General features: G+C 41.8%; 1 protein-coding gene across 1 annotated transcript in view; it reads left to right on the forward strand.

The window, feature by feature from the left end:
* The first annotated feature begins 1,759 nt into the window (after window positions 1-1,759).
* Window positions 1,760-25,459, forward strand: part of adamts18 (ADAM metallopeptidase with thrombospondin type 1 motif, 18) — a 66,029-nt gene continuing 42,329 nt past the window's right edge. The window contains exons 1-8 of the mRNA XM_044199920.1: window positions 1,760-2,200; window positions 2,507-2,588; window positions 3,771-4,084; window positions 19,971-20,262; window positions 21,421-21,635; window positions 22,576-22,659; window positions 22,775-22,934; window positions 25,319-25,424. Of these exons, the coding sequence (XP_044055855.1) occupies window positions 2,099-2,200; window positions 2,507-2,588; window positions 3,771-4,084; window positions 19,971-20,262; window positions 21,421-21,635; window positions 22,576-22,659; window positions 22,775-22,934; window positions 25,319-25,424 (1,355 nt within the window). The 5' untranslated portion in view covers window positions 1,760-2,098. The remainder of the gene's footprint in view (window positions 2,201-2,506; window positions 2,589-3,770; window positions 4,085-19,970; window positions 20,263-21,420; window positions 21,636-22,575; window positions 22,660-22,774; window positions 22,935-25,318; window positions 25,425-25,459) is intronic.

Here is a 25,459-nt window from a genome sequence, read left to right on the forward strand (position 1 = left end):
TGCCCACTATATATTTCACATACTTCAGGGAATCCTGCAAATGATCATGTTACGCTAGAATTTGTACTATTGAGCCTTAAGCAGCATTCAGGAAATCTGCATCCTTTCTTGTTTGTGCTTCATGGTTTCCTGTTGTTTATATGCAGCCCGACCACAACAAGTAAAAATTCTGCAATACAAAGAAGACTTAGGAAATTAAATATCCTGTATAGAAAAATTGTGGCAAGTAAGGCAGAGTTAGCAGACAATAAAAACAAAAGTTGCCATTGCACATAGACTGTGACCAAATGTGTGGGTGTGACACACCCTGATGAAGGCTTTGAAGTGGAAATGTACTTGTATTTGTACTTATTTATGGCTTTGAAGTGCCTGGGATTCTTCTGTCTTTCAGTTCTGACCAGTGATTATCCTGAAGAGCCCCTGAGCTGGCCTGCTGTTTTTCACACTTCTAGACAATTGTGGCTCAGTGCAGATTGTCCATGTCTGCTGATATTAATGCAGATACAATTATTTGTATGAGAATATGAAGTCTGATGGTGAGAGCAATTTCTTTTCTTTCTTTTTTTTGGTCAGTCTGTATTTGTTTTATAATAAGCATGAAACCATAATATAATTTAAAAAAAGAACGTTTATGCTTTACACTAAAATGTCTGCATAATACATTTAAAAACTGTGACTATTTACTACTTTACTTGATTCCTTCCTAACCACAATTTATTTGCAAAAACAAAGTCTATATATGTGCAGAGTTTGTTAGTGTATTTTATGTCTGCTAGAACTGTGTGACTGCATTAAAACATGTTGTAATAGATACATTTCATGATATGTATAATGAGTAGCACCAAGTACCAGTTACTGTCATATCAGCATGTCCCTCTCTAATACCAGTAATAAAAGCCATACGCTGTGTCAACAGTCAACAACAACTTCTGGGCCAAAACACAACATTCCCTTGTCGATCTGTAATTTTTTTGTTGCCTGAAAAGTGTGTGTGTGGGTATACAAAGCTATACACATTTGACTGATATCAAACTTAAAATCTTTACGGCAGTGGTGGAAGTTTAAGATCCTTTACTTAACTAAATGTACAAATAAAATACTCCACTACAAGTAGAAGTGACAAAAGTGACTGAAACGTGACAATGGGGCCCCAAGTGGACTCTGCTGTTTTAAGGGCTTACAAGCTAAAAAGGCTGAACCTCTTAATCTTGAACAGTGTATTGTATTATATAAGCTTATCAAAAGCTTCTTTTGATTTTATAACCATCACCAATAACTACAGCTGTCAGATAAATGCAGTGAAGTGAAGCAAAATAAAAATACTCAAGTGAAAGTAGCCTACCCCATAATTGTACTTGGGTCGGGTACAGTATCCTACTTGCACAGAGTTACTTTCCACAGCTGCTAGTTTTCACAACGAACAGTAGCTGAAGAGACAGAAGAACATTGAAACAGTTGTGTTTGTCTATTGTCTGTATTTTCTGTAGGCTATTATGTTCAGCTCTTTGTTATTACACTAAATAAAAGAACTAAAATACGTGACTGGTGTGTGTATTTTCCCCCACTTGATTCTAACACTGCAAAGTGGTTCTTACAAAACCAATCTTAAAACCAGTAAATCGTAGTCTACTGACGAAACTTTCAAAGTAGAAATTTACGAGCCGCACCTGAAGGCAGCAATATTCCCGCTGCTGCCAAAAGGAGAATGTCTTTTTCTTTTCTTTTATCTGCGCGTGGTAAATGATGCTGCGCGCTGATTGGCTGCTGGCCGCTGACTTGCTCTCCATCCTGCAGACGGACTCTCACAGAGCCTGGCTGAGTGCTCAGTCAGCGCTGCTCCCGGTGATCCCCGACACCGCTACCTGGCCGCCGCTCCCCCTCACACAAACACACACACACACACTCTCTCATGAGTGCGCGTTGTGTCTGTGCGCACCGCCGGCTGCTGAAACCTGCCGACTTCACCTGCACGCGCGAAGCGGGGAACCGAACCACTTAACAATGCGTGCATATTGCATTGTGCGATACCGCAGGTTATTACAACTTTTGCGCTCTTTTAGGAGGTAACGGGGGAGGTGTAAGCTTGCATGTCATCACCATGGATTGCCTTTTTCTTCTGATATGGACTTTACCCATCCCGCTGGTCGGCTGCACCTCAACCAAGCTCCTGTCCACCCTCTTATCCTGGAATATTATCAAGGCATGTGGCACTTCATTAAAAATCTATGCAATCTTAAATCTAACAACAAGCAGTCTAGATTGGGTCCAAAACAAAAACAAACGTGTCTCTTTTCAGCATGATTTATGTCAACAACAAGCTGGTGTCTGCACTGCTATGGTCACTGATAGTGGTGAAAAGTAAGACAAGTGATTGTCATCCAAATTAAACTCAGGTGCAACTCATGTTTCAACAGAGGAACTCCATTTATCACATTTTGGCTTCCACTTCTTCCAGTGCTTGCAACCTGTTGCTACCTGTCCATTTATGATTTTTTTTTTTTTGCAGACGCTGCACATTTACTGCTCCCACACCTCCCACACTGTTTTGGCCAGCTATTCTTCCACTGACAGCCACGGATTAAATCACGGTGAGTGCTTGTCTTTTGACATCTATGGATGTTTCTTCCAGCTGGCACGATTTTATTTTTGTAGATGGAAATGTGAATAAAAGGAGATATATGGCAGTGATGGGTTCAGTAATTGGACCATCGGTTCCCAAAGATGGTCATGAATTAGGAATATTATAACTCCATTGTCAAATGGAGTGACATGTCCACCTTAAGTGGTAAAACATGTTAGGAACCCCTGCTTGGGTCTTTATAATATGCTGACACTACTGCAATTCCCATGGAGGCACGGCCAATGAGTGCAGTGCACACTCAGGGATTCCATCTTAGCTGTTTTGACCCGTAGACACCAAGGAAACAAGTTGAGATGATTGGCATACTTTGATTTACAGAGGAAAGAGGGGAGGTGGAATTCTTCTCCGGGGTTTTGAAGAAAGCATCCCGATTCTCCCAGAGTCACACCGCTGAAGGGGTGTAGGTGCTGAACATACATCAGCCTTGTTAACTTGCAAATTAACAAGGCTGAAATAGAAAGGAAATAATGAAAAAACTTATTGAAGTTATAATTTGTGCTTTTACTATAGAGTCTCTTGCTCTTCCACTGTATCGAAACAGTAGATAAATCATTTTAGCATTGTATTTGACTGGAACACCATGACAACTGCATGACATCAGAACATCATATATTTGCAACCTCTGGTTCTGAAGTATTGACCCATATCTGACATGCATGGAAGTATGATGTTGGCATTATGGCTTCTGTTAAAAGCCATCTGCGATCCATATGATGTGCTGTGCTCTGAGAAACAGCTGAGCACTCCACTCGAACACAAGCTTATCATTTTAGTGACAGAGGTTGTTTGCTCCATGTTGGGCTATTTTGATCGCGTCTATGATGTAGTTTGATATCAGGTGTTTTTTTCAGCGATCTAAAATATCAAAACTTACTGACATGCAGAAATTGTTAGTGCAGAAATATATCATTTTCTTTTAAAAGTGGTAAAACAGTAGAAGATGATTTAGAATGGTGTCATTGTCACTCTCTCCACTGACACGTATAACTAAGCAAGACCTAAACGCAAACGTTCGCACTTTCTAACACAATGTATGCCACCGAACAAAAATCAGTCTCAAAATAACTCTTGGAACAGAAGTATCAGATGAGTATCTGATGTTGGCACCCCCAATCCATCTTGTCCTCAGACTACGTGTTTGTAACCCCGGTGGAGGTGGACTCTGAGGGAGGATACCTGACCCACGATGTGACCCGGCGAAGCCATCGCAGCAGGAGGTCCCTCTCTTCTTCCCTGCACTACCGGCTCTCAGCCTTCGGGCAGGACATGCACCTGGACCTGCATCCGTCCTCTGTGGTCGGCCCGGGGTTCACTGTGCAGATGCTCGGCTCGGATGGCATCACCACAGTGACGGGTGATGTGGGGTTTCACAGCTGCCTGTATCAGGGAATTATCCGTAACCTGTCGGCCTCCTCTGCAGCCATATCGACGTGCTCTGGACTGGTAAGTGTCTGCCAGTAACTTCTTACTTCTTAAAGAGTAACTAAACCCCCAAACCACTTTTTTCAGCTGAAAAACAATGTATATGGGTATTTTGTAGTGTTGTTGATGGATTCAGATCCAAATCTTGACATTTTAGTGCCCTCTACAGGTTAAAACCCAGCTATTGCATATGAATTTTACTATTGGCTGATCTGGAGGCAGGGGATGTATATGGTGGCAGCTTTCGTCACCAACCATCACCAACCAAACACCCCCACCTCCTATAAAACCAATGTCTACCGAGTGACTCTACAGACTGTTTCTTAGCTGCTAGTGGCCAGAATGGGTCGGCACTGTTGCTTCCCAGCTGCAGAGTTTACTCTATTTTTTGCTAGCCCTCTATTTTATAATTTTCAATTTTGCCGCAATGATTCAGACTTTTGCTGCTTTTAATGACTGTAGAAGCACCTACCGGACTGCATTCTTTCCCTTGATACATTTTATAAACAGCTGGGCCACGGCTAACTTACGAACTGACACTCCGCCACAGACACACACGCCGGAGTCGCTAACGTTAGCTCAGCTACAACACAGTTACCACACAGAAACTTTTACAAAGGGCCATGAATGTGCTTCTAGCGACTGTCAAAGCTCCAACGGACTCTCTGTGTTTCCAGCGTGGACACAGAGAGGCTGACAGCAGCTGCTTATGGCTGGTTAGCTCTGCCGCTAATGGCCTCTGCCGCTGTATGGCTGCGGTGGTCAGTCTGTCTGTCACTCTGGTCGGTGGCTCCTTACCTCCCGTGTCACCCACTGGCCACGCCCCCTACAGCGGTTGTGCAGAGGCACTCTGCTGCATTTTTAAAATATGCTGGGAAGGAAAGGGAGCTAGCAGAATTTAGGGGTTTAGTTACACTTTAAGGCATAGCAAGCTTTTGCCATGTTTAAAACTCTACACTTATTTTATGTTTTACTTTAAATTGATGACATGGTTATCTCCTTAAGTAGATTACATGGTTTCTGCATGGCTTGAGAAAAGTTACCATCCCATGGGTTGATTTTCAAACCAGTTTAAATTATCTCAAACATGCTAATTGGAATGTTTTAGAAAGTTTAGAGGACATTTTGGAAATAAAAGGCTCTTACCCAACAGATTTTGTGCTCAACCCTTACCTCAAAAGCTCCTTGCCTTTGTGCCCTAAAAGCCTTCTGTCCTCTAATGACCCGATTGTTTTGATGCATCAGTGTCTGCGCAATTCAGAGCTTGGTAATATTATGAGTGAACTGTAACATGACATCATTGCCCATGAGTGTAAGCATCAGTTTCTAGTGCATTGTCAGGAACTTCTTTGAACATTGAGAGGATTGGAAAAAAGAGAATGAAAGGATAAAAGGAGGAGAGCAGGAGAGGAGAGAAATGTTACACTGCTGACTGTACAGCACACAAAGAAAAGCCATAATTCAGTTTAACTGTTTATTGTAAAGCCAGCACACATGACAAACACACCCAACGTATTGATCAGAGAGGAAAGTTTTAGGAAGACTAGATCGTATTTGTCCTCCACTTAACATGTGTATTTGTCATGTCAAGCGGAGGACTGGTTGTGTTGCCTTGTGGAAAAGTGTCTTCATCACATTTTCCATGTCATTGCCTTTGTTTATGTATTTTTTTTTTTTATGTATACTAAGTTGTGGTCACTGCTGTCGAGTTTTCCTCAGTCACCACACCCACTGTGCACTGTGTAAATGACTATTAGATGGAATAGCTCAACATTTTGCCTAATTGCATTCTCAGAATGGGTTTAGCCTAGCTTTAGCCCCATTAGTAACCTAAGCACTAAGCACTCTGTACGTTACTCTGTGATTCGGGCACATTGTGTTCCCTATGCAGACCTCAGGAGGAAAGTCAAAACATTATTTTTTTAGCTGTTATCCAGACGCAGGTTACGTCCGGTGATCTCACAGATGTTTGTTTTCTGCCTGGATGCCTGATAAAATGTTTGCCTGGGACAAAACAAGCATTTAAATCCAGTATTACCACAGACTGCGCTGCTCTACTGTCTCCTCTACGTCTTCGCTGGAACGTGCATTAAGTCCGCTGCACAGGGTGTGGCAGTGACCGGCGCAGTCTGTGGAAATATTGGATTTAAGGGTTTAGCCTCGAGAAAACAGGTTTTCTTTCCGGGCAGACAGAAGACATGTGGGGTCATGAAAATATCTTTAAACCTGCTGCCTATAACAGGCAAAAAATGGAATCTAAGGTGTGCATATAGGCAACGCTATCTAAAGCTAACGTAAGTAGCTGAGGTCACAAATGGGGCTAGCCTAGTTAAAAGGCTGGAAGCGAGGAATTAGCTAGCCTTCTAAAGTGATAAAAAAGCCTACCGACACCTCTTAAACTCATTAATTAACATCTCGTTTGCTTAACACGTACATAAACAGAAATATAAAAGCAACGCTTTGAGTGTTCAGAGGATTGCATGGTGTAACTAGCTAACCATACCCTAGCTGGAAATTCTGCATAGACGTCCTGAGCGGATGGATGAACTGTTGTGTGTCATGAATAGCCCCAACATGTAACTCATCGTAAAATCAAATGTCATGTCATTTTTACATTTCTGTTCATTCGTGAGCTTTAAGAGGTATTGGTAGGCATATTTTTTCTATTTGCACAGAGCTGTTTTCTTGTGCCTCCAGTCTTTATGCTAACCAAACAAAACATGCTGTGACTCCAGCTCCGTACTTAGTGCACAGAAATGAGATTGATATTGATGTTCTCTGTCTCAGAATTAAAACAATATTTCCCAAATCACAGAATTGATGATATCAGTGATGCTGTGTTTCAGCTTTAGGTATGGACTTCGATTGATTTGAGGGAACTCTTCACAGTGAAAATGCTCATATTTTTCCTTAAACCACAAGGACTCTGTAGTTACAAGGTCCCCTGCTTTTCATTTATGAAGTGCCTGGACCCTCTGGCCCACCAGCACACACCAGCCTGGACCAGATGGACGCACTACACCTCCGTTAAAGCCATACCTCCACTTATCATCCAGCCTTCATACCTTACCTCCACCCTCTGTGCTTGCCCTGTTCCTTTGTCCTCTGTTTGCCCTGCCTCTATATCTCCTCTTGTTTGCAGCAATTAAAGCCAGGGTGAAGTTTGTGCTGCCTGGCTGGCACTGCAATCTTCACATTGTCCCTTTCATTAGGCTAGCTCCCACTCACAATAAAACACCACTGACCCGTTCTCTTAAAAGCGCTGCAAGAACACAATGTGATTGGGTCGTGATTGCATTTGAATGGGCCGGGACGAACACTTTGATCTATTTTTAACTCCTCCTACTCCGCTTTTGCCTAGTTTTTTTTTTTTTTTCTTCTTCTTCCTATCCCAAGTGCGAACCCAGGGCCATTGTTGGTTGAATGTTCACTAGCCCTGTTAAATGGACTCGTGTTTTTGTATCTCTGACAGATAAGCAACATTGTTAGAAAAATGAAAGGCGAATGAATTAAAGTGACACAAAATGACAAGTGCATCAAAAGGACATTCTGGGCCTTTTCCTCGTCTCTTTCTTGTAGTGCATCAGCTTTGTGTGTGTTGTTGGACCGCTGTGAGGCTTAGAACAACGAAAGCAGTTGACCCCTGCTTTTCATCTAGGCCTCTACCCTGAATATTTGGATTAAGTACAAATGAGGAAAGAGCCATTCAAGCCTACTCGATGTAGTGACGGGCTCGAGAAAGAGATTAAGGTGGGATTAAAAACAATGCTAAAGAGGAAGAAGAAGTCAGAAAAAAGACAGGGACATTCAGGAAGACACAAGAGAGAGAAACTCAAAGAGGGTGAAATAATGAATGGGAATTAAGCTGAGCTGAGCTGGGAGTGCAGCACTAGAGAGAGAAAGTGTTGTGCAACAATAATGTGAATTCATTGTCTGGGTTGGAAGCTCCCAGGGAGCCTGTATGGTCTCTTTATAGAGCTTTGGAGAGATGGACTCTGTTTATGTCAAAGGGCTTTAGAGAAGAAATGGGGTGAGAGCAAGAAAGAAAAAGAGCTTCCCTGTACTTCATGTCATTGTCTCCTTTCAACAGAGCCGGGGAAAAGAGGAGAAAAGTGAAAAGAAAGTGTCTGAAATAGGGTTTTTGGACTTGACCTGCCTTTTAATAGCAGCAGAGGTGTCAACATCAGCTACTGGGCCAAACCAAGGCCAGGTCTTTTTTAAACAGTCACCCTTGCCCAGGCCAAGCAGATGGAAGTGGGATTCAGCTGTTTAAATGAAGACCAGGGCCAGATGGTATTAAGAGCAGGGCAGGATAGATGGATGGATGACTGGCAAAGAGGGATTTTCTACTGTAAATCCCTTTTAATTGAACATGATGTTATTTGTTGGTTATTAATTGCTCTCTCTGGGCCCTCATGAAGCACCACGCTCATGTTTCTGAGCGAAATTAAGCTGTCCATCTCTCTTTTGCATGAGAGAATGTCATTTCAGATGTAATGCTCTCTGATTTGTAAGAGGAGCGGGGGTTCTTCTCTCTTTCTTCTTTTGAGGGTTTCTCATCTGAGGTCACTTTGCTGGTTGACCCCAATCCCCTGTGCCTGTGTGGATGGGAGTGGGTGGGTGTTGGGTGGTGTCAACCTGGACTCTCACAAGTTCGTACTATGTAGTGCAAGTTCAGAGCTGCTAGCCACTCTTGTGAATGCAGAGAAGAGAAGTGATTTACTGCTCCCCTCGGTCCTTCCAGCCTCTTCCCAGGATAGGGAAGAGGGGCAGATCTGAGACCTGCACTGCCAGGTCTGTGCTGGTGCCTGTGAGAAAAGTAGTTGAATAGTAGTGTAGTCCTACTACAGTATATATCCTCAGAATGTAATCAGAAATTTGACACTTTTTTCCCAGCTTGTGAATAAACGAATGAATGACAAAGTACAGTAGACAGACAAATAAGCAAACAATTATTCAATTATTTATTTTTTCCTATTGATCGAATCTGTCAATACTTTCGGGATTAATTACATAATTGTTTGGACTACAAAATGTCAGAAAATCGAAAAAATAACCCAACCCTATTTCTGAGAGATGAAGATGACATCTTCATGTTGCAATTTTTGTATGACCAACTGTCCTAAACCCAAAGATGTTCAGTTAACAATGATATAAAACAGACAAAAGAAGCAAGTCCTCAGATGGGAGAAGGGATTTCTACTTGTGGATTTGTTCCAATGGTTAGGGATTTATTTTCTATCGATCAACTAATCAGTTACTCGGCTAAGCATTTCATCCTTGGATATACCATGTTAGGATATAAATTGCATAATTTTTATACTCTTTAAACATATGGGGAGTGGATTAAGGTGCAATGTCTTGCTGGAAATCTGCCCAGCACCAAATTTTCTTACTTAAATGTTATCTGAAATACCTTTCCCTGCAGATGTCAGCATCTAAATTTGGGATTTTGTTGTAAGTTAGCTATGCGGCCACATCTAAGACTGGTGGATGATGTCAGTGTTGGAGTGATATATACTGTAATTATTTTATGATGGTCATGTTTATAATTGTGTTATATATACACGACTGAGTGAGCTTTAAGAAATACACTTGCTGCAACATTTTTGCCCAGTGTGACTGCTTTATAAAGCACCGTAGGTCATTACTCATGACTTGGCATGACTTCATTACTGAAACATCTGAGTGTTGGATACACCCCACGTCCGGCTGGCTGTGTCAGGTTGCGGCCGAGCTGGCCATGACCTTTACTCTGACCTTTCCCAAGCCCCTGCAGGCCAGGTCAGAGACAGGTTAGGCTCTATGGAAACTGAGCACTTTGGCTCAGAGTGTCCAATGGGTACAATTAAACGGATCAGTTTTCCTCTTCCTGTAGCACTTTCTAAGGCTACATCCACACTAATATGTTTTTGTTTTAAAACGCATAGCTAGCGTCCACATACTCTGGCATTATAGAAACCCCTAAAACGGAGACTTTTGAAAACGCTGCTGACTCTGTTTTAGTTTGAAAACTCAGGGATTGCGTTTTAGTCTGGACGGGTGGAAACAGAGACTTTTGAAAACGATGACGCAGACACCTACGTTCACTTCCTGATTGGGTCTTATCAGTCACGACGTGTCCTTCCCTGATTCGTCACGCCCCTATCACGTGCCAGCCTTGACTACCAGCGGTTAATTCAGCATGGACGAATCCATTCATTACTGACCTTGTTGTCTAACATTATAGCTAGGCCTACATACCGGTCCAAGCAAAGAAATGTCTGGTCTTGGAGATCATTTTTAAACAAAAACGTATTAGTGTGGACATAGCCTAAGTCCTTAGGTCAATACATCAAGCACGGTGTCATTTAATGACTTTTCAGTGCATGGTATTGAGTTGTGAGTAAAAGCAGAAGAGATAGATGTGTAGATGAAGAGTGAACCGTAAGAAATGACAGTGATTGGCTTATTTCGTGTATTCTTGTTTGAAACAGCTTGTTAACTTTCCCACAGGGCGGTACAGGGTAGAGGCAGACCCCCTCGCCTGAAATAATGATTTGCCTCCGCTAACGTCTGAAGAAATGATCACACTTTTATGAAATATATTAAGCTTCAGCGGAAATGAGCAGAGGTGCTAATTCACATAGCAGAGGCCACATTTACAATGAGTTAGCTGACTGTTCAGACCATCATGTAGAAACAAAGTTTACCATGGTCAGTTGCCTCTGTTTACATTTCTATAGTAACATGTCTTTAATCCTTGTGGGCTTCTAATAATGCAAGCTCTTAGTAGACATTATAAACTAAACACACTTGTATGTGGTGACATTTTTTACCATGGTTTGGTTTCGGGTGAGACTTCTTGGATGTGTGTTGGGAGTTGGCCTAATGACCCAGCAACCCCCAGGTACCACAGTTTATAGTTTAACTATGTGTTTGCACACCCATGTGTGAGAGACAAAACACTAGAGAAAGTGTCAATAATACACACCTCCTCTTTTCTTTCCTTCAGCCCCCTTCATCTTTTCCAGCAGCTCAGAACAAACCTGTCTGATGGCCGTCATTGACACAATGCCGCATGTTGTGGCAACCACCGGTGACTGTTGTAATTGGGGAGCTCAAACTATGACTTCTGTCTGTCCCTACCAAGAATGGGGCTCCCTGTGGTGTGAAAATAGCTTTTACTCTTTTCCCGGACCTTGTTATTGATGCTGGATATACTGTAGCCTCTGGAGGGCTTTGTGGTTGTAGAACACATCACAATGTGAATATGTGAGATGCTGAGCTCCATTACTTGTTGGGAAAATGTGACATCTTTTCTTTCAGAACTGTTGCTGGCATCAAAGCCTCTTACGTTCTTTGGTTGTTTTGTAAAATTAAATATGTATTTCAGGAATAATTAAGGATTTAAAAGTCAGTTCTACTCCAAAAGTGCTGCGTGGGATTTTGAAATGACATTCAAATGTCTGAAAAAGTGTCTGTAAACTACATCTGGAAAAGAAAACCTTTGGCCAAAAGGCATCCATTTAAACACTCACTTGCTCTGTTTGAATATTTAACATGTGTAGATGTTGTAATCCCATTAGACTCCTCATGGAGTTGAGACAATATATGATTACTCATCCGCAGGGCTGGGAACAGATACAACATATGATGTGTGTGTGTTTGTCAGTGTGCTCCAAATCCCTTAGGCTTTTGCAGAGTTAAAATGACACTTGAATGATCGATTCCCAGCCAGCACTTGGGCCATTTGTACCTGTCTGTTTTCTGTAAAGGCCAACAAATTGGAATGTCTCTCCACTACAATATGCCTCTCTGGCTTGGCCATAATTTAGCGAATGGGCTGGGCCACAGAGGAGCTCAGAGCCTGGCGCTACAAGAGGAGAGTGGCCCGCAGCCGTTCCCTGGTGGTCTGGACGCTGACAGTGATGTAGTGCCCACTGTTAGATGCCAGCAGGAGAGGGGGGTCAGGCTCTCAGCATGGGTGTGGGATGTTGTGCGTGTGAAAGGAAGAGAAACAAAACAGAAAGTCTCGTGCGTGTGTGTGTGTGTGTGCTTGTACGTCCTCTCTAGTCTGTGCAAGGTCTTTCTCACACAAGACTAATGACTGGTGTTGAAGTCTTCAAGTGGATGCTGCAACTTCTACAAACAGAGCCCATACATCAAATATGACCTACTATTGTCACCACTGCACTACATTCACTGGTGCTGTGGTAAACCATTCCAGGCATACAGTAAACCTGGTGCAGTCAGGTTGATGTACTTGAGTAGCAAGCATTTTCTTTTATACCAATGTATTTTCTTGTCTTTTCATTTAGTCTTTGTTGGCTAAACATCACATTACAGTAGAATCCTCGTGATCTGCATTTCAGTTCCTGGTAGGGACAAATCTGGGACGAATCTTGTCCTGTTCCTTGAATAAAGTGTTTCAGACTGTTGGGTGATACTTGCACTAGTCGCCATGTAGAACTAGAGGAAAAGTTGCTGTTGTCACTGTCAATGAGTTCTTAACTTGTGTGTGTTGAGCAGGAGGTTGTTATTGCAACAATTGACCACATGGGCCACATATATTATTGTTGGTTATGTGACCAGTTATGTTTGTGTTGTTGTGTCAGTGTCCTTAAAGATAGCAAGAGCCTGAGTGAAATGACACAACCATGGTGGCTTCTGTGGGTCAGAGCAGAGGGCACAGTAAATATTCCCTGGTCTGTGAGAATAAATGTGAGAATTTTATTTGAAAACATGGAATGGATGTGAAGGAAGAGATCATCTGTCTGTTGTTTAGAACTTGATCCAGATTTTGGTCACATCTCTTTTCTGAAATGACATTGCACCCATCAGTGCAAACACTAACAGGCATGGTGCAATAAGCAGAAACCATGAATAGTAGCCAAAGTAGGAACATGAGGACTGTGGAGAGAACAGTTTACAGAGCATTTGGAGCGCTGCCCATTTTCACACCTGTGCGCACCTGGACAATCTTTTAAGGAAGCAGCCGTTATTGTCGGATTTTTGGTTGCAGAAAAATTGGGTGACGAGACCCCCTCTGTCTAATCTTCTGAAAAAGACTTTTCATCTCTTTCATACTGTCAAAACAGCACTTTTGAAGACGAACACAACCAACTTAAAGAGAAATTCTGGTATTTTTCAACCTGGGTCTTAGCATTCTGAGTATGGGCTTACTTTGCCCTCGCCACCTTTGTTGTAGAGATTGGAGAGAGATGGACAAAACAACAAATATCAGAGAAAGGACCGCTAGTATCCTAAAGCTTTCCAAATAAACTTACATAAATAATTTCAAAGCTTGTTTCTGAGTCCGACTGAAACACAGAAATTAGCCCCCTGGAATAAAACCCAGGTTGAAAAATACCGAAATGTCCCTTTAATCCTCTGCCGCCTTCATCACAGGAAGCACCTGTGGCTGGGCCTGATGTCCAGTCACTTAATACAGTTTGATCAACTGTATTATGTTGAAGACTGGCCTCAAGCCCATGAACAGAATGTGTTTCGGAGATCTTCATAGTTGTTGTTTTTTTACTGGAGATTTGTAGTTATCACCTTTTATACCAACTGGGATCCAGATTGGAGCCAAGTAGGATAACCCATTCACACCAACAGCCAACATGGGTTCCTGTTGTGGTCTGAAGCAGGTATAAACATTTTACTGATTGTTCATTTCTAAGTATTGTGTTAATATTCTTCTTTCGGAATATATTCAGTACAAGTTCTTTCAGTCCTGACAAACGAAACAAACGAGAAGTACAATCAGTGACTGAATGAATTCATGCCTTTGGATATACCATTTTATCATCACTGGATATGATGACCTGCTGTAGAAACACTGTTTGCCTTTTTCCAACAAGTGAATCTTTTTGCTTCCTTTACAACCCCCAGTTCATTCAGCTCCTCTGGGTGTTAGGGTGTGACAGGCAGATATGTAGCAAACGTACCATTTCTGTATCCTCCACCTTTCCAGCCCCAGGTGTTGTTGCTGGAAAATGGAAAAGTCACTTTCACACAAATTGCAGCACGTTTGTGCATTTTTAGCAGAATTAAAAACGATTAATAAGTTCATTTAAAGTACACTTTCACTTCATTTGCATCACAGCAGCATTGTATTTCTAAGTCAGCAAAATCGTTAGGGCTGCACTGTAACCCAGTTAGAGTGCAATTAACAGCACTTTAAAGGAGGACATTTCCATTTGTATGGGCTGGTGTGGGAGTAGTCCTCCTGTTCCCTGCTGTGTCTACACAGGGGAACTAGTGGGACCGTGCCCAGGGCTCCAAATGACAAAAGATTCATCCAACACCATCAGTTTCTCTCTTTGTGTGTACCCACCTCTGCTGTGTTCCCCAGACATGCTCAGAGGGTGTCAGTACGTTGTTCAAAGACAATTAGGGAGGCCAAACAAGGACTGTAAGACCCCGGGCTATTGACACAATTTGTGATCCTAATCAGTTGTAAATGAAGAGAGTTATATGGACATACTATCACTAATGGAGTGGTTTCAAACGAACTGCCGCAGTTCACCAATCCTGTTGTATTTCAATGAATGCTACTGTGTGCTGTGAAATACAGTCATTTGAAGTAAAAGGAGAAATTCAACCAATGTTGTGCCCTGTCATTGCTGTTTGGCTCTTGTCTACTGTGCCATCTTCTTCTGATCCAAGATCCAAAGTTGCCATCTCTTCTCTACCCATTTCTTACCCCATTTTAAAGACACATAATTTGCTTGAGCAAACTGTAATTACTCAGATGGTGATTCTATTGAATAAGATGCCTGAGGGGCCTCTCTGCTCCTGTATGATTCCCCCTTACCAGACACTGTGTTCACATGATTCTCTGCTGAGCTGGAGTGCAGATGTGCTTTAGAGCTCGGTAATGACCAGCTTGGGGCTTCTCACCGCTCGGCACTAGTCGTTAACAGCATGTAAGCACTTACTCATTTGCCTTATAATATCATGGTAGGAAACCTTAAAAGAGGCTACAGTTTATACAGAGACAAGCTAAAGATGCCGTCTCCCCTGACATAAACCGTTATGTTGCCAAAGAGACAGAGCTGTTTGTTGGAGTGGCTTGTATTGGCTTTACCCAAGGAAAGGGAAAAGTACTGAGAGTTTTTTCATGTAGAAAATAGTGCCATTGCTGATTGGAGGTGACCTGGTTCAGCCTGTAATCTGTGAATCTGTGTGTGAGAGTCAGAGAACGAGTCTGCATGTAAACGTGGGAGGAAAGTAAAGTGGTGTTTAGCAGAGAGTGTTCATCCCTTTAATCTCGCCAAGTCTTACAGTTGTGAATGTACAGAGATAACCGGAGGTCTGCTGTATCAAAGTCACAGCTGGCCTTTCTCTGGTGTCTGTGAACTGTGTGAAACTTTATACAGCTCATCTATCTTTTTCATCGGACATCATTAAATGTATAGGTCGTGAGACAGGGTCAAAACTTGTAATAAACAGAGATTGACACGGGACTAATACTGTACATCTACTGTATAATCTGCAAGATGCTTAATATTTAGAAAAAAATATGCAAGAAATCTCAGTCAGAACTTTGGGTCAAAACTTTCATTGCTGTGACATTTTAGCAGTGAAATAGTTGCATTTTTTCCATCAGTTATGACGTATGCCTATGGTGTAGCTACGGCGGCTGTTTGCATAGTATCCCTAGCTATGCTGTAGAACTATAAATCCACCTTTCCATCACACTTAAAGGGTTAAAATGTGGTGTTGATCCATTGATGCAGTTCTGCTTAGAGCTGCAGAAGGTGATGTTTTACTTTGTTGGGTCTGAAAGGCAGGTAACTGTTATGTTTTATTAGTTGTTCTGCCTTTGGTATTCACTAAAAAATGCAGTACATGCTGACAAAAGAAAATTTAATCCGTACACACACACACACACACACACACAGATGGAATTAATTTCCTGTCATTATCATCACAGACACTTCCATCTGCTAACTGCTGGAAAAGAAAGTGGAGAGCTGGCAGATGTGGTAATACAAGAGAGAGAAAGAGAGAGAGAGAGAGATGTAATGGATGGGAGTTGTAAGTTAATGAAGTAACTTCAGTAGTTAGGCCTTTCAGAGTGTTACTGTTGGAATGCAGTGGTTGCCAGGCAGGTTGGTGTTAGTCACTAAGTACACCACCTTTGTATGATGGTGCAAAAAGACAATCTGAATACAATATAATCTCATATTAAGGTTTAATGCTTTATTTTCATGTTATCTTAATAAGTACCAAATCATTATTTAAAGGGGAGAAAAAAACCTGAAATGATCTCCCAGTGTTGCGGGATGATTACAGCGATATCGTTTGACAAAAGGAGCTGTCAAATTTTTTTTTAAACAGCGCTTCATATTTAAAAGAGGATTATTTGATGAGGTGTATATTATTACAGGTCAGGTCTGTTGTAAATGCCAGACAGGAAGACAGATGAAAAGAGGCAAATGAAAAGTGACAGCAGTGTGTGCTGATGGAAGACACCTCCTTTGACCTCCTCAAGCTCTGTTTTGAATTCCGGTCTATTTTGGGAGGCTGCAGTAAAACTGCCAAGGACCTGCTCTCTCTCTCTCTTAATTCAAGTCTTTGATTTTATATAGTTTGCTCATGGCCCAGGGGGAAATTTTCTTTCCACCCTGTGATTGCAGGTTCAGCCTTTCCGTGCGATGTCGCATGAGCAGGTAGCTGTGAAGTATCTAGCTCAAGGTTGTTTTGGCAGGTATCGATGTGCTGGGGTTCAAACCATTGACACTGCAGAACAAAACTCCCAACCACTGGACCATGTGGACCTTACTTGTAGTCCAAATAATTAAGTTTGACAGTTAACTTCCTGTAAAACTTCCCATTGCGCCATGGAAGATTGATGGAAGGAGAAGATGATTTATGGACGGATGAAAGATGTGCTGGCAGCTGGATTGTTAGAGAGATGGAGGGATGGAAGGATGGATGGATGGTTAGAGGGATGGAAGGATAGATGGATGGTTAGAGGGATGGATGGGGATGATGGCAGCCTGCCATGTATCCAAGCACTGTTTTGACAACAAGAGCCTCGCCATGGCTTCCCCTTTGTCCTGCCTCTGTTTATTTTGCCACCTGCTAGTCTGGGGGGAATGGGGTCAGCTCAACATTAGTAGGGTCCTGTCACAGACACACACACACACACACACACACACACACACACACACACACACACACACACACACACACACACTTCAGTAGGTTGCTGGGGAAGTAGACAGCACATACGCAAAAAGGTGTACACAGGTCATTGGGTCAATGGATGTATGTGTGTATATGTTTTTGATAAATTCAGTGAGTGTGTGCTCTTATGGACGTATGTGTGTGTTCGTGTATGTCTGATTGATTGCACAGCTATTTTGTGTGCATTTGGTGGGTCGTGGAGTGAATTAGGTAGAATTCCGTGGTCAGACGGAATGTTTAAGGTTCAGTAGCTCAATCTCTCAGTTCAAAGGGGGGAAGCTAAGGCCACTCGACTAAAACAGAGACCCAAAACACTGAGCGAGTCTGCTGCTATGACAATGTGGTAGTAAGCTGGACATTAATTTGTTTTATACTTCTTCTGAGGACAAAACATGTAAACAAAGGCAGAATCCATTCAAATTGTGCCTTTTCTGTAGCAGTGAAGTCAAATTGGATGTTGACGTGGCTAGTAAAACATGTAGAAAAATGAATGTGTCCATTGAATGAAACATTAGCTGACTATCTCAAAGTAGTAAATACAAAGTATGATTAGTAAGTGTCAAGGAATAGATGAAGTAGTGAATGAGAAAAAGGCTTTTTTAAATTTTGATTTAGATCCCAGATCAACATTTCCAAGAGCAAAAGATCATTGAAAATGTGTCTAAACCAATCCTCTTCCCTGTTTGACTTCTTATTCAATTATATTAATCAATTCCAAAAATATACCCTGTTTGACTTTTCAAAATTGAATGAAATATTGAAACATAACAATTACACATACACTTTATTTTGAGAAAGAGCACTGTACATTGGACAGATATTACATTAGAAACAAAGCCAGGGACCCAATGTTGTAATTGATATGAATATGTCAGCAAGTACTGCAATGTAGTCTGCTTTGAGTAAACTAGTGTTTGAAGTAAAGCCCTAATCTGGATTTAACTCTCGCTGGACACATGATTTAGATTTTGTTAAAATCAGTTAAAAACAAAGCTCAGCTCGCCATAAAATTTGTAATTTCACGCTATTCTGTTTTCCAACTAAATTAGACATCTCCTCCCCTCAACAGCTGTATGCTCTTGCACTGTGCACAGCTGCCTAATGTTAGGATAGTGTTAGGTAGTAAGTGTAGGTGGGGCTGATCTGTGAAATGTGTGTTAGCTCTCTGGTTAGAGTAGGAAGGATTGTTGGCTTCACGCAACAGCTGCTTCAGCTACACTGTGTCTCTGTCAAGGCCAGGTAGATGGATAGTTTTGTGCTATCAAATTTTTTGTACAATATGTCAGGTACATGACGGTTATGCCATTATGGCAGCTGTCTATTTGAGTATAGACTAGATACGTTTTCTTTAAAAGCAAGAACTCAAGAAACATATATGATATACAGTTTAGACTTATACCACTGGTGCCATGTACATTGCTACATGCAGTAGGCCTGTTTGCATATGATGACAGTCATGCAGCTCACCCCTTTTCAAACATCTTATTTAGTACGTGTCCATGCTAGGACACGGTGCAGAGGGACCAAGACCTGTGATGATTAAATACACAAGGGAGGATCATTTGTACTAAGGTACAAGGTCATTTATTTATCATTATACAACACAAGGTTGTACAATGAAATTAAGTTAGTAGTCCCTTCATGCTACACACATACAATAAATATATCCTACAGTTATTTACATATATATACACATATACACCCAGGAAATAATTCAGTGCATTTTTTTGAATTTGTGTAGATAGAGAGTGAAGATAAAAAATATGGTTTTTATCTTCACATAAAATGTTCAACATCTGGAAACAGTGTCCATCCACTTTGACTGCGCTTGAGCACCAAGCACCATCGATGTAAACACAGAGTCCGCCTCAATCATTCCCCCGCCGTCTTGCGCTCCTTCAGCTCGGAACACGGACCGCTCGTTGGTTGAGCAGTTCTCTGTAAAGATGTGGGCAGTCTCAGATTTCCCGTTGTTTGGCCAGCCCCAGTGGCCAAGTGCAATTTTCGTCCCATTAGCCAGGAGCAGTCTTAAGTTCAAACTGGGCCAGCTTGGCTCCTATCCCAGCTCGTCCTCTCTTCCTGGGGGGTTCGCACAGCACCCGCCATAGTGTCTGGTCCGGTTGATCTGGCTGGGTGGATCGTCTCTGTCAGAAAAAATAAGATAACAGATAAAAACAAAAATGTGGTGGAGTTTGAAGGAGTTAGCCTACAGGCCATAGCATCTACATGCGCAGCCGGTGCCATAGTCAAAATCTTCTGATCCAGTCGATTTGAACAATTTTGGCTTGGCCCTTTAAATCAAATCCAATCAGACATCATTCAATGATGTTTCAAGCAATACACTTGGAGAAAAAAAACTATTTAAGATTAAAATGTAGCAAGTTTGAAAGAGCTACCAGAAGCTGCATCTACATCTGCAGCTGTTGCCAAAAAACTCACAAATTACCTAAAAGACACACAGATTGAACACAACCACCAAATCTTTGGGACATATCCCCTTTGTTCAGGCTCTAAATACGTTTGATACTATGTACGTCTAAACACTATTTTAAAAAAATAAATAAAAATTCTATGGTCCGTGAGCTGTAATTGTTGATTATTTAACACCAACTATTGTTGACATTGTTAAAATGTTAAAATGAATCTGGAATCATTTTTGTGGGGTTTTGTGAGTAATCTGTGGATTTTACTCATTGTCCATGCCTTTTATGTGTGTGTCTCCCAGTCAGGTTTGATCCGTGTGTCTCAGGAGGAGTATTTGATTGCCCCGCTACCCCAACATCTGGCTGAACAACATAACTACAGCGCCCCTGATGGTCACCACCCGCACGTAGTCTACAAACGCTCAGCGGAACACATTGTCCACAGAAGTTCCAGCAGCCCATCTAGTATCAGTTCTTCTGGACCTGACAACCCGTACCTTCACCATCATCATCATCAGGAGCAGCAGCATCATCACCATGACTACCAGCATGGAAAGCTGCAGAGGCAACACTTCTGCGGACGCCGCAAGCAATGTATGTAAGGGAACCTTATATTCCTTATACTACACCATCTGATCATTGTGTATTTATGTTGAGGAAGTGAAGTGACTGTATATTTAGCTGTCCATTTTTTGAGTGTGCCCTTCATACAAATTGTACATACTAAGTCATATGTCAGAGGACTGTGGTGTGTGATGTAAATCAGCCAGATCGGAATTTCTAGTCTTTATGCTCATTAGCTATTTAATAATATACTTCGAAACAACACCAAACTGTGACCAAATCTCTTTTTTAACATTCTGATTAATTTTTCCAGTATACAGAAGTTCCACGGAAGTGCACACCATGCAAAAATGTAATGTTAATTCATGGTGTGAATTTCCAGGCACAGAAAAAGGAAAATTAATAAAAAGTTCTATTAAAATCTTTCCTAAATGCTTTTATTAAGATTTCAATAAAAGGATCGAAGGATTGAATATCTAAAAGGACTAAAGAGATTTTCTGTTGTGCTGGTAGCGTCCGCATGTTCCTTTGCTATTGTGACTTTATGATGTAATCTATCTACGCAATAATGTGATATGAAGACAATAATCAAATGGAAATGCAGGACAGACTCAATGGAATTCACCCTGGTAAATAGGATGCAATGATATATTGTACAATCACCATGCATTCTAACACAATATTATAATATGTGCAATTTTCATGTTACTGTGTGATATATAGTGCACAGTGTAGGATCCTACTGGTAAAAAAGCACTTAGACCATTACGAGACACTAAATATTAGCCTAACCCTAAGACTGTTTTCTGTAACATAAGGCATTGTCACAGCGTTATTGCATATCTCTAGATATGTACACATTCATGAAGACTAATGTCTGTATTAAATGTTTTTGAATGCATTGCGTCCATTGTAATAGGGCTACATCAGCCTGAGGCTACTCAACCCACAGACTAGTTTACATTTTTATCTTTCCTTCTAGTGGTGAGAGGTAGGAAGCAGCGTGGGGAGTGAATTTCCTGTCCTGTCAACACCAGTCTGTACTCTTATCACCGGCACGAGGCAGGAAAAAGACAGTTCATTCATTTGACCCTCACTGCCAAGTTCTGTCACTCTCTGTCTTTGTCTCTCTCCCACATACCCTCTCTGTCTCTACTCCCTTCCGTCCTTCCCTTTTTGCCCTCCTAGATGCTCCCATGCCTCCCGCTGAGGACCGCTTCATCATGCCTGATGAGTTTGCTATACCTGAGGCAGAAGGGCCAGGAAGGGCAAAAAGATCGCCCATTAACTCCAACAGGGTGGGGGGCCTGAATGTGGAGACCCTGGTGGTGGCAGACAGGAAGATGCTGGAGAAACATGGCAGGGACAACGTCACCACCTACGTCCTCACCGTCATGAATATGGTGAGGGTGGGAGAAGGGAGGAGAAGGAAAGGAGGAGATGGCATGCAACATATGGCTCGAAGATATATGGAAAATCTGTTGTGTTTCTCTGTTTCTGCCATCTCTTGTTCATTTATCTAACATGGGAGACTCATGTGACCCTTGCCTTGCAGGTCGTAGTGGTCTGTTTGCTGCCTAGCTAGCTCTAACGCTAGCAAGCTAATCTGCTAGCATGTTTACTGCTATTTTTCTGCCAGCCAGACATTCTGAAGTCTTCTTCATCAGCTAGAAATATAATATAGAAACTGGAAAGTTATTTCATTTATGTCTAAATGAATATTCCTAATGGATATATTATTTTGGGGGCAGGTCAGCTGCAAGTCTGTTTCAAGTTTCTCATAATCATCGTTTATACATTTGAAAATGTTTGCATTCTTCGAATCACAGGAAACTAAATTAAAGGGGAAAGAATGACGAAACAGGGAAGGTTGATTAGCAAGCTTAACTGCATTTTTCCCTTTGCAGTATAGAGTTTTGCCAAGTTTATAAAGACATTTGTGTTATTCACGTCTTCACTCTTAACCATTGTCTACAGTTCAAGTAGACAAGCTAGTTAGGGCTACCAAAAAGTAGCCTAATGATGCTTTCGGCAGTCTCTGTTGGTCACATGAGCCGCGCCGCTCATTCTGTCATCAAAATTGTTGTAAGGGCATAAGGATCTTGACCTTCACTCTGCTTATTTTTGAGTGCAAGAAATTTTCATGATCTAGGAAGTGGAGCTTCTTCTGCTGTTTTACCTATAAACTAACCCAGATGGGGTATTGCTGGCATCCTACATAAGGCTAAACATTAGTTTGTATTTCTCTCAGTAAGAGGAGAGCATAGGACAATCAGAAAACCATGAATATTAGATTTGACGCATGGGATATCACTACCTAAACTGTTTTCTACTCTTTTGCAGGTTTCCAGTCTTTTCAAAGATGGCACCATTGGGACGGACATCAACATTGTGGTGGTTAGCTTGTTACTTCTGGAACAGGACCCCGTGAGTGGATTCAAACTACAATTTGCAAATATTTCTTGTTTTGAGCATTGGTGACGACCAGTTCACTCAATGGCTCTTGCACTGTACATCTCTATTTCTCTCCTTTCATTTCCAGCTGGGCTTGACCATCAACCACCATGCTGACCAGTCCCTTAACAGTTTCTGTCAGTGGCAGTCGGGTCTGGTGGGCAAAGGGGGTAAACGACATGACCATGCTGTTCTCCTCACCGGACTGGACATCTGTTCCTGGAAGAATGAGCCCTGTGACACCCTGGGTGAGAGACTGTGCTCAGCTAACCATAACAAGCCGAACATCCTATCTTTTAGCCAAGTGGGAAGCAGCAGTTGATAGTATGTAGTACAATGACAAAGTTCTGTGAGATGTGGGAGCTGTCTTCAGTTGTGACAACTTAAAACCCCTTGCATGACATAGATGTTGTAATTTTGGGCTTGTAGATGGGTGTAGAGGTGATAATGTGAGTGTAGACACAACAAGGAGTGAAGGAAGGTGCAAGCAGTAGAGATTGAAGAATGGCACTTATTTGTCACTGTGACCAAAAGCTACATTTTATTGGAGTATTTAAACACTCATAAACCCAAGCATGTGTGATTTATTGGCATTTTGCCTTTCTTGGATAGTGACACTGTAGATGCAGACAGGAAACATGGAGAGAGAGACAGTGGGTATGACATGCAACAAAGGTCCTCGGCCAAAAACGATTAACTGTCACTTTGGGTGAAAAGAGCTCATTAAAAAGTATCCTTCCATGGTTGTCTGTCAAATCTGAGAGAAAAACAGCAAATGTGTAAAACACCTGGGTCTGGGTAAGCAAGATGAAAAATCTGTAATAAAGTAATAAATATTGAGCAAGAACTATGCTTCACCATGTCTGCAGTGACCAGCATAAATCTTAAAGGGAAAATTCTGTGGTTTTATGTGGATGTCCAATCAGTGTTGATGGTAAATGTTGTCACCTGAAGCAATAAATTCCTCAATGCATGCTGTATTGACCGAGAAAGTAGAGTTCTCCTGCTCACGGAGCCATGCTGGCAGTGGGATGCATTATGCTCAAGCTTCTGACGCCCACGCCCACCCAGGGGGCCACTACAGCTCTGAGCAAGCTAGCTGCTGGGTGCTAATCAAAGTTACACAACGTTGCCAAGCAAATGAATTCCTGCATTTGACCATTTCTTGTTCAGATGTATATTATTACCTTAAGGGCATGTCTATTAAGTATATTTTCCACAGCAGCCACACACACACACACACACACACACACACACACACACACACACACACCGGCAGAACGGGCTTCCGTATAACAACAAAGCTAAGGGTCCCTCTCTCTGCTGCATTTCTTTGGCCGTATAAACTGGCTCGAATAAATATGGGTGAATATCCGAGTCAGCCAAAACATTTTAAAATGTATCCTCATCCATAATATCCCCTCACTCATATTTTGGAATGCCATTTTTGCTGTTGTTAACGTAGCTAGTTTGCAATACAAGCGAAGAGAACAAGTACGTTTCATTTAGGAGCGGCCTCTAGAGCACGCCCCCTGGCTACCCAAAGGCAGAAGCTGGAAATCCAAGCTAGTAGCCTGTACTTCTTCTGTGCCACTAACTACATCACTGTCACATCAAATGACGGCACTGGAGGCAGGAAGAACTATTTGGCGAACTCTGCTTTCTCGCTCAATATAGCATGCACTGAGGAATGAATTGCTTCAATCGACTGCATTTACCATCAACACTGATTGGTCATCCACATAAATGTGTGCCGAATTTTCCCTTTAAGGCTTGTAGGAAGAAAAGGCAGCTGGAACAACCAACTGTAGCCGACTAATCTTGGCTAATATCTTAATCATATTGCTTTCACACCACTAATTGCTAGTAATCTCGGGGCAGCACTTTATCTCATGAACTGCAGAAGGTAAAAAAAAGTTGACTCACAATTAGAATGATTTATTAGCTGTATGTAACTTCTGTATGTCTGTAAAAAAAAAAAAGGCATTGCCTAAGACAAAGACAACACAAAACTGAGCCGAGACAGAGGTCAAGAAGTATTGGCTTTGAGAGTAACAACACTAACACAGTTAAGTGTGACCCAAATTCTGCCAAATTCTGCCAGTGTTGTTAAAGCAGTGTTGTTAAAGTTTAACATCTGGCCCTTTAAATCAAAGGCTCATTCTTCAACCACATATTGATGTTTCTACTCTACTTATATTTTTGGGTCCATTGGGAGAAACTGCTGCCAGAAAATGAGAAAAAACACTGACCACTACTGAATATTTTCATCAGCTTGTCAGTTACAGTAAACCCCACATCCAGGATCACTTATCTTTTTCCTGATTCTGTCAGGTCCACCATCAGCAGTAGTCCTCTAAACTGACTGGATATCAAAGTCTAGGAACAAACTTAAGTTAAGTTGGTCCGGGCTTGTGAGGTGGCACTCTGCAGCTGCTGTGAAATCCCCCTCCATGCATGCATGTATGCAATATGCAAATATGACATTTGTTGCAAATCTGTCAGACGTTTCAACAGACATAATGTGCTGTTAACCTTGGGCTTTTTTATACAATCAGTATATCATAGTTAATAACCAAATATCACATACTCCTAACACCTTATCCTTCTCCCTCTTCCTTTGTCTATGCAGGTTTTGCCCCCATCAGTGGAATGTGCAGCAAGTACAGGAGTTGTACCATCAATGAGGATACAGGACTGGGCTTGGCTTTCACCATCGCTCACGAGTCTGGGCACAAGTATGTTTAACGAAAACTGCATCACGACAATTCTG

This window comes from Siniperca chuatsi, linkage group LG1 (genome assembly GCF_020085105.1).
Source record: "Siniperca chuatsi isolate FFG_IHB_CAS linkage group LG1, ASM2008510v1, whole genome shotgun sequence".
Classification (NCBI taxonomy): domain Eukaryota; kingdom Metazoa; phylum Chordata; class Actinopteri; order Centrarchiformes; family Sinipercidae; genus Siniperca; species Siniperca chuatsi.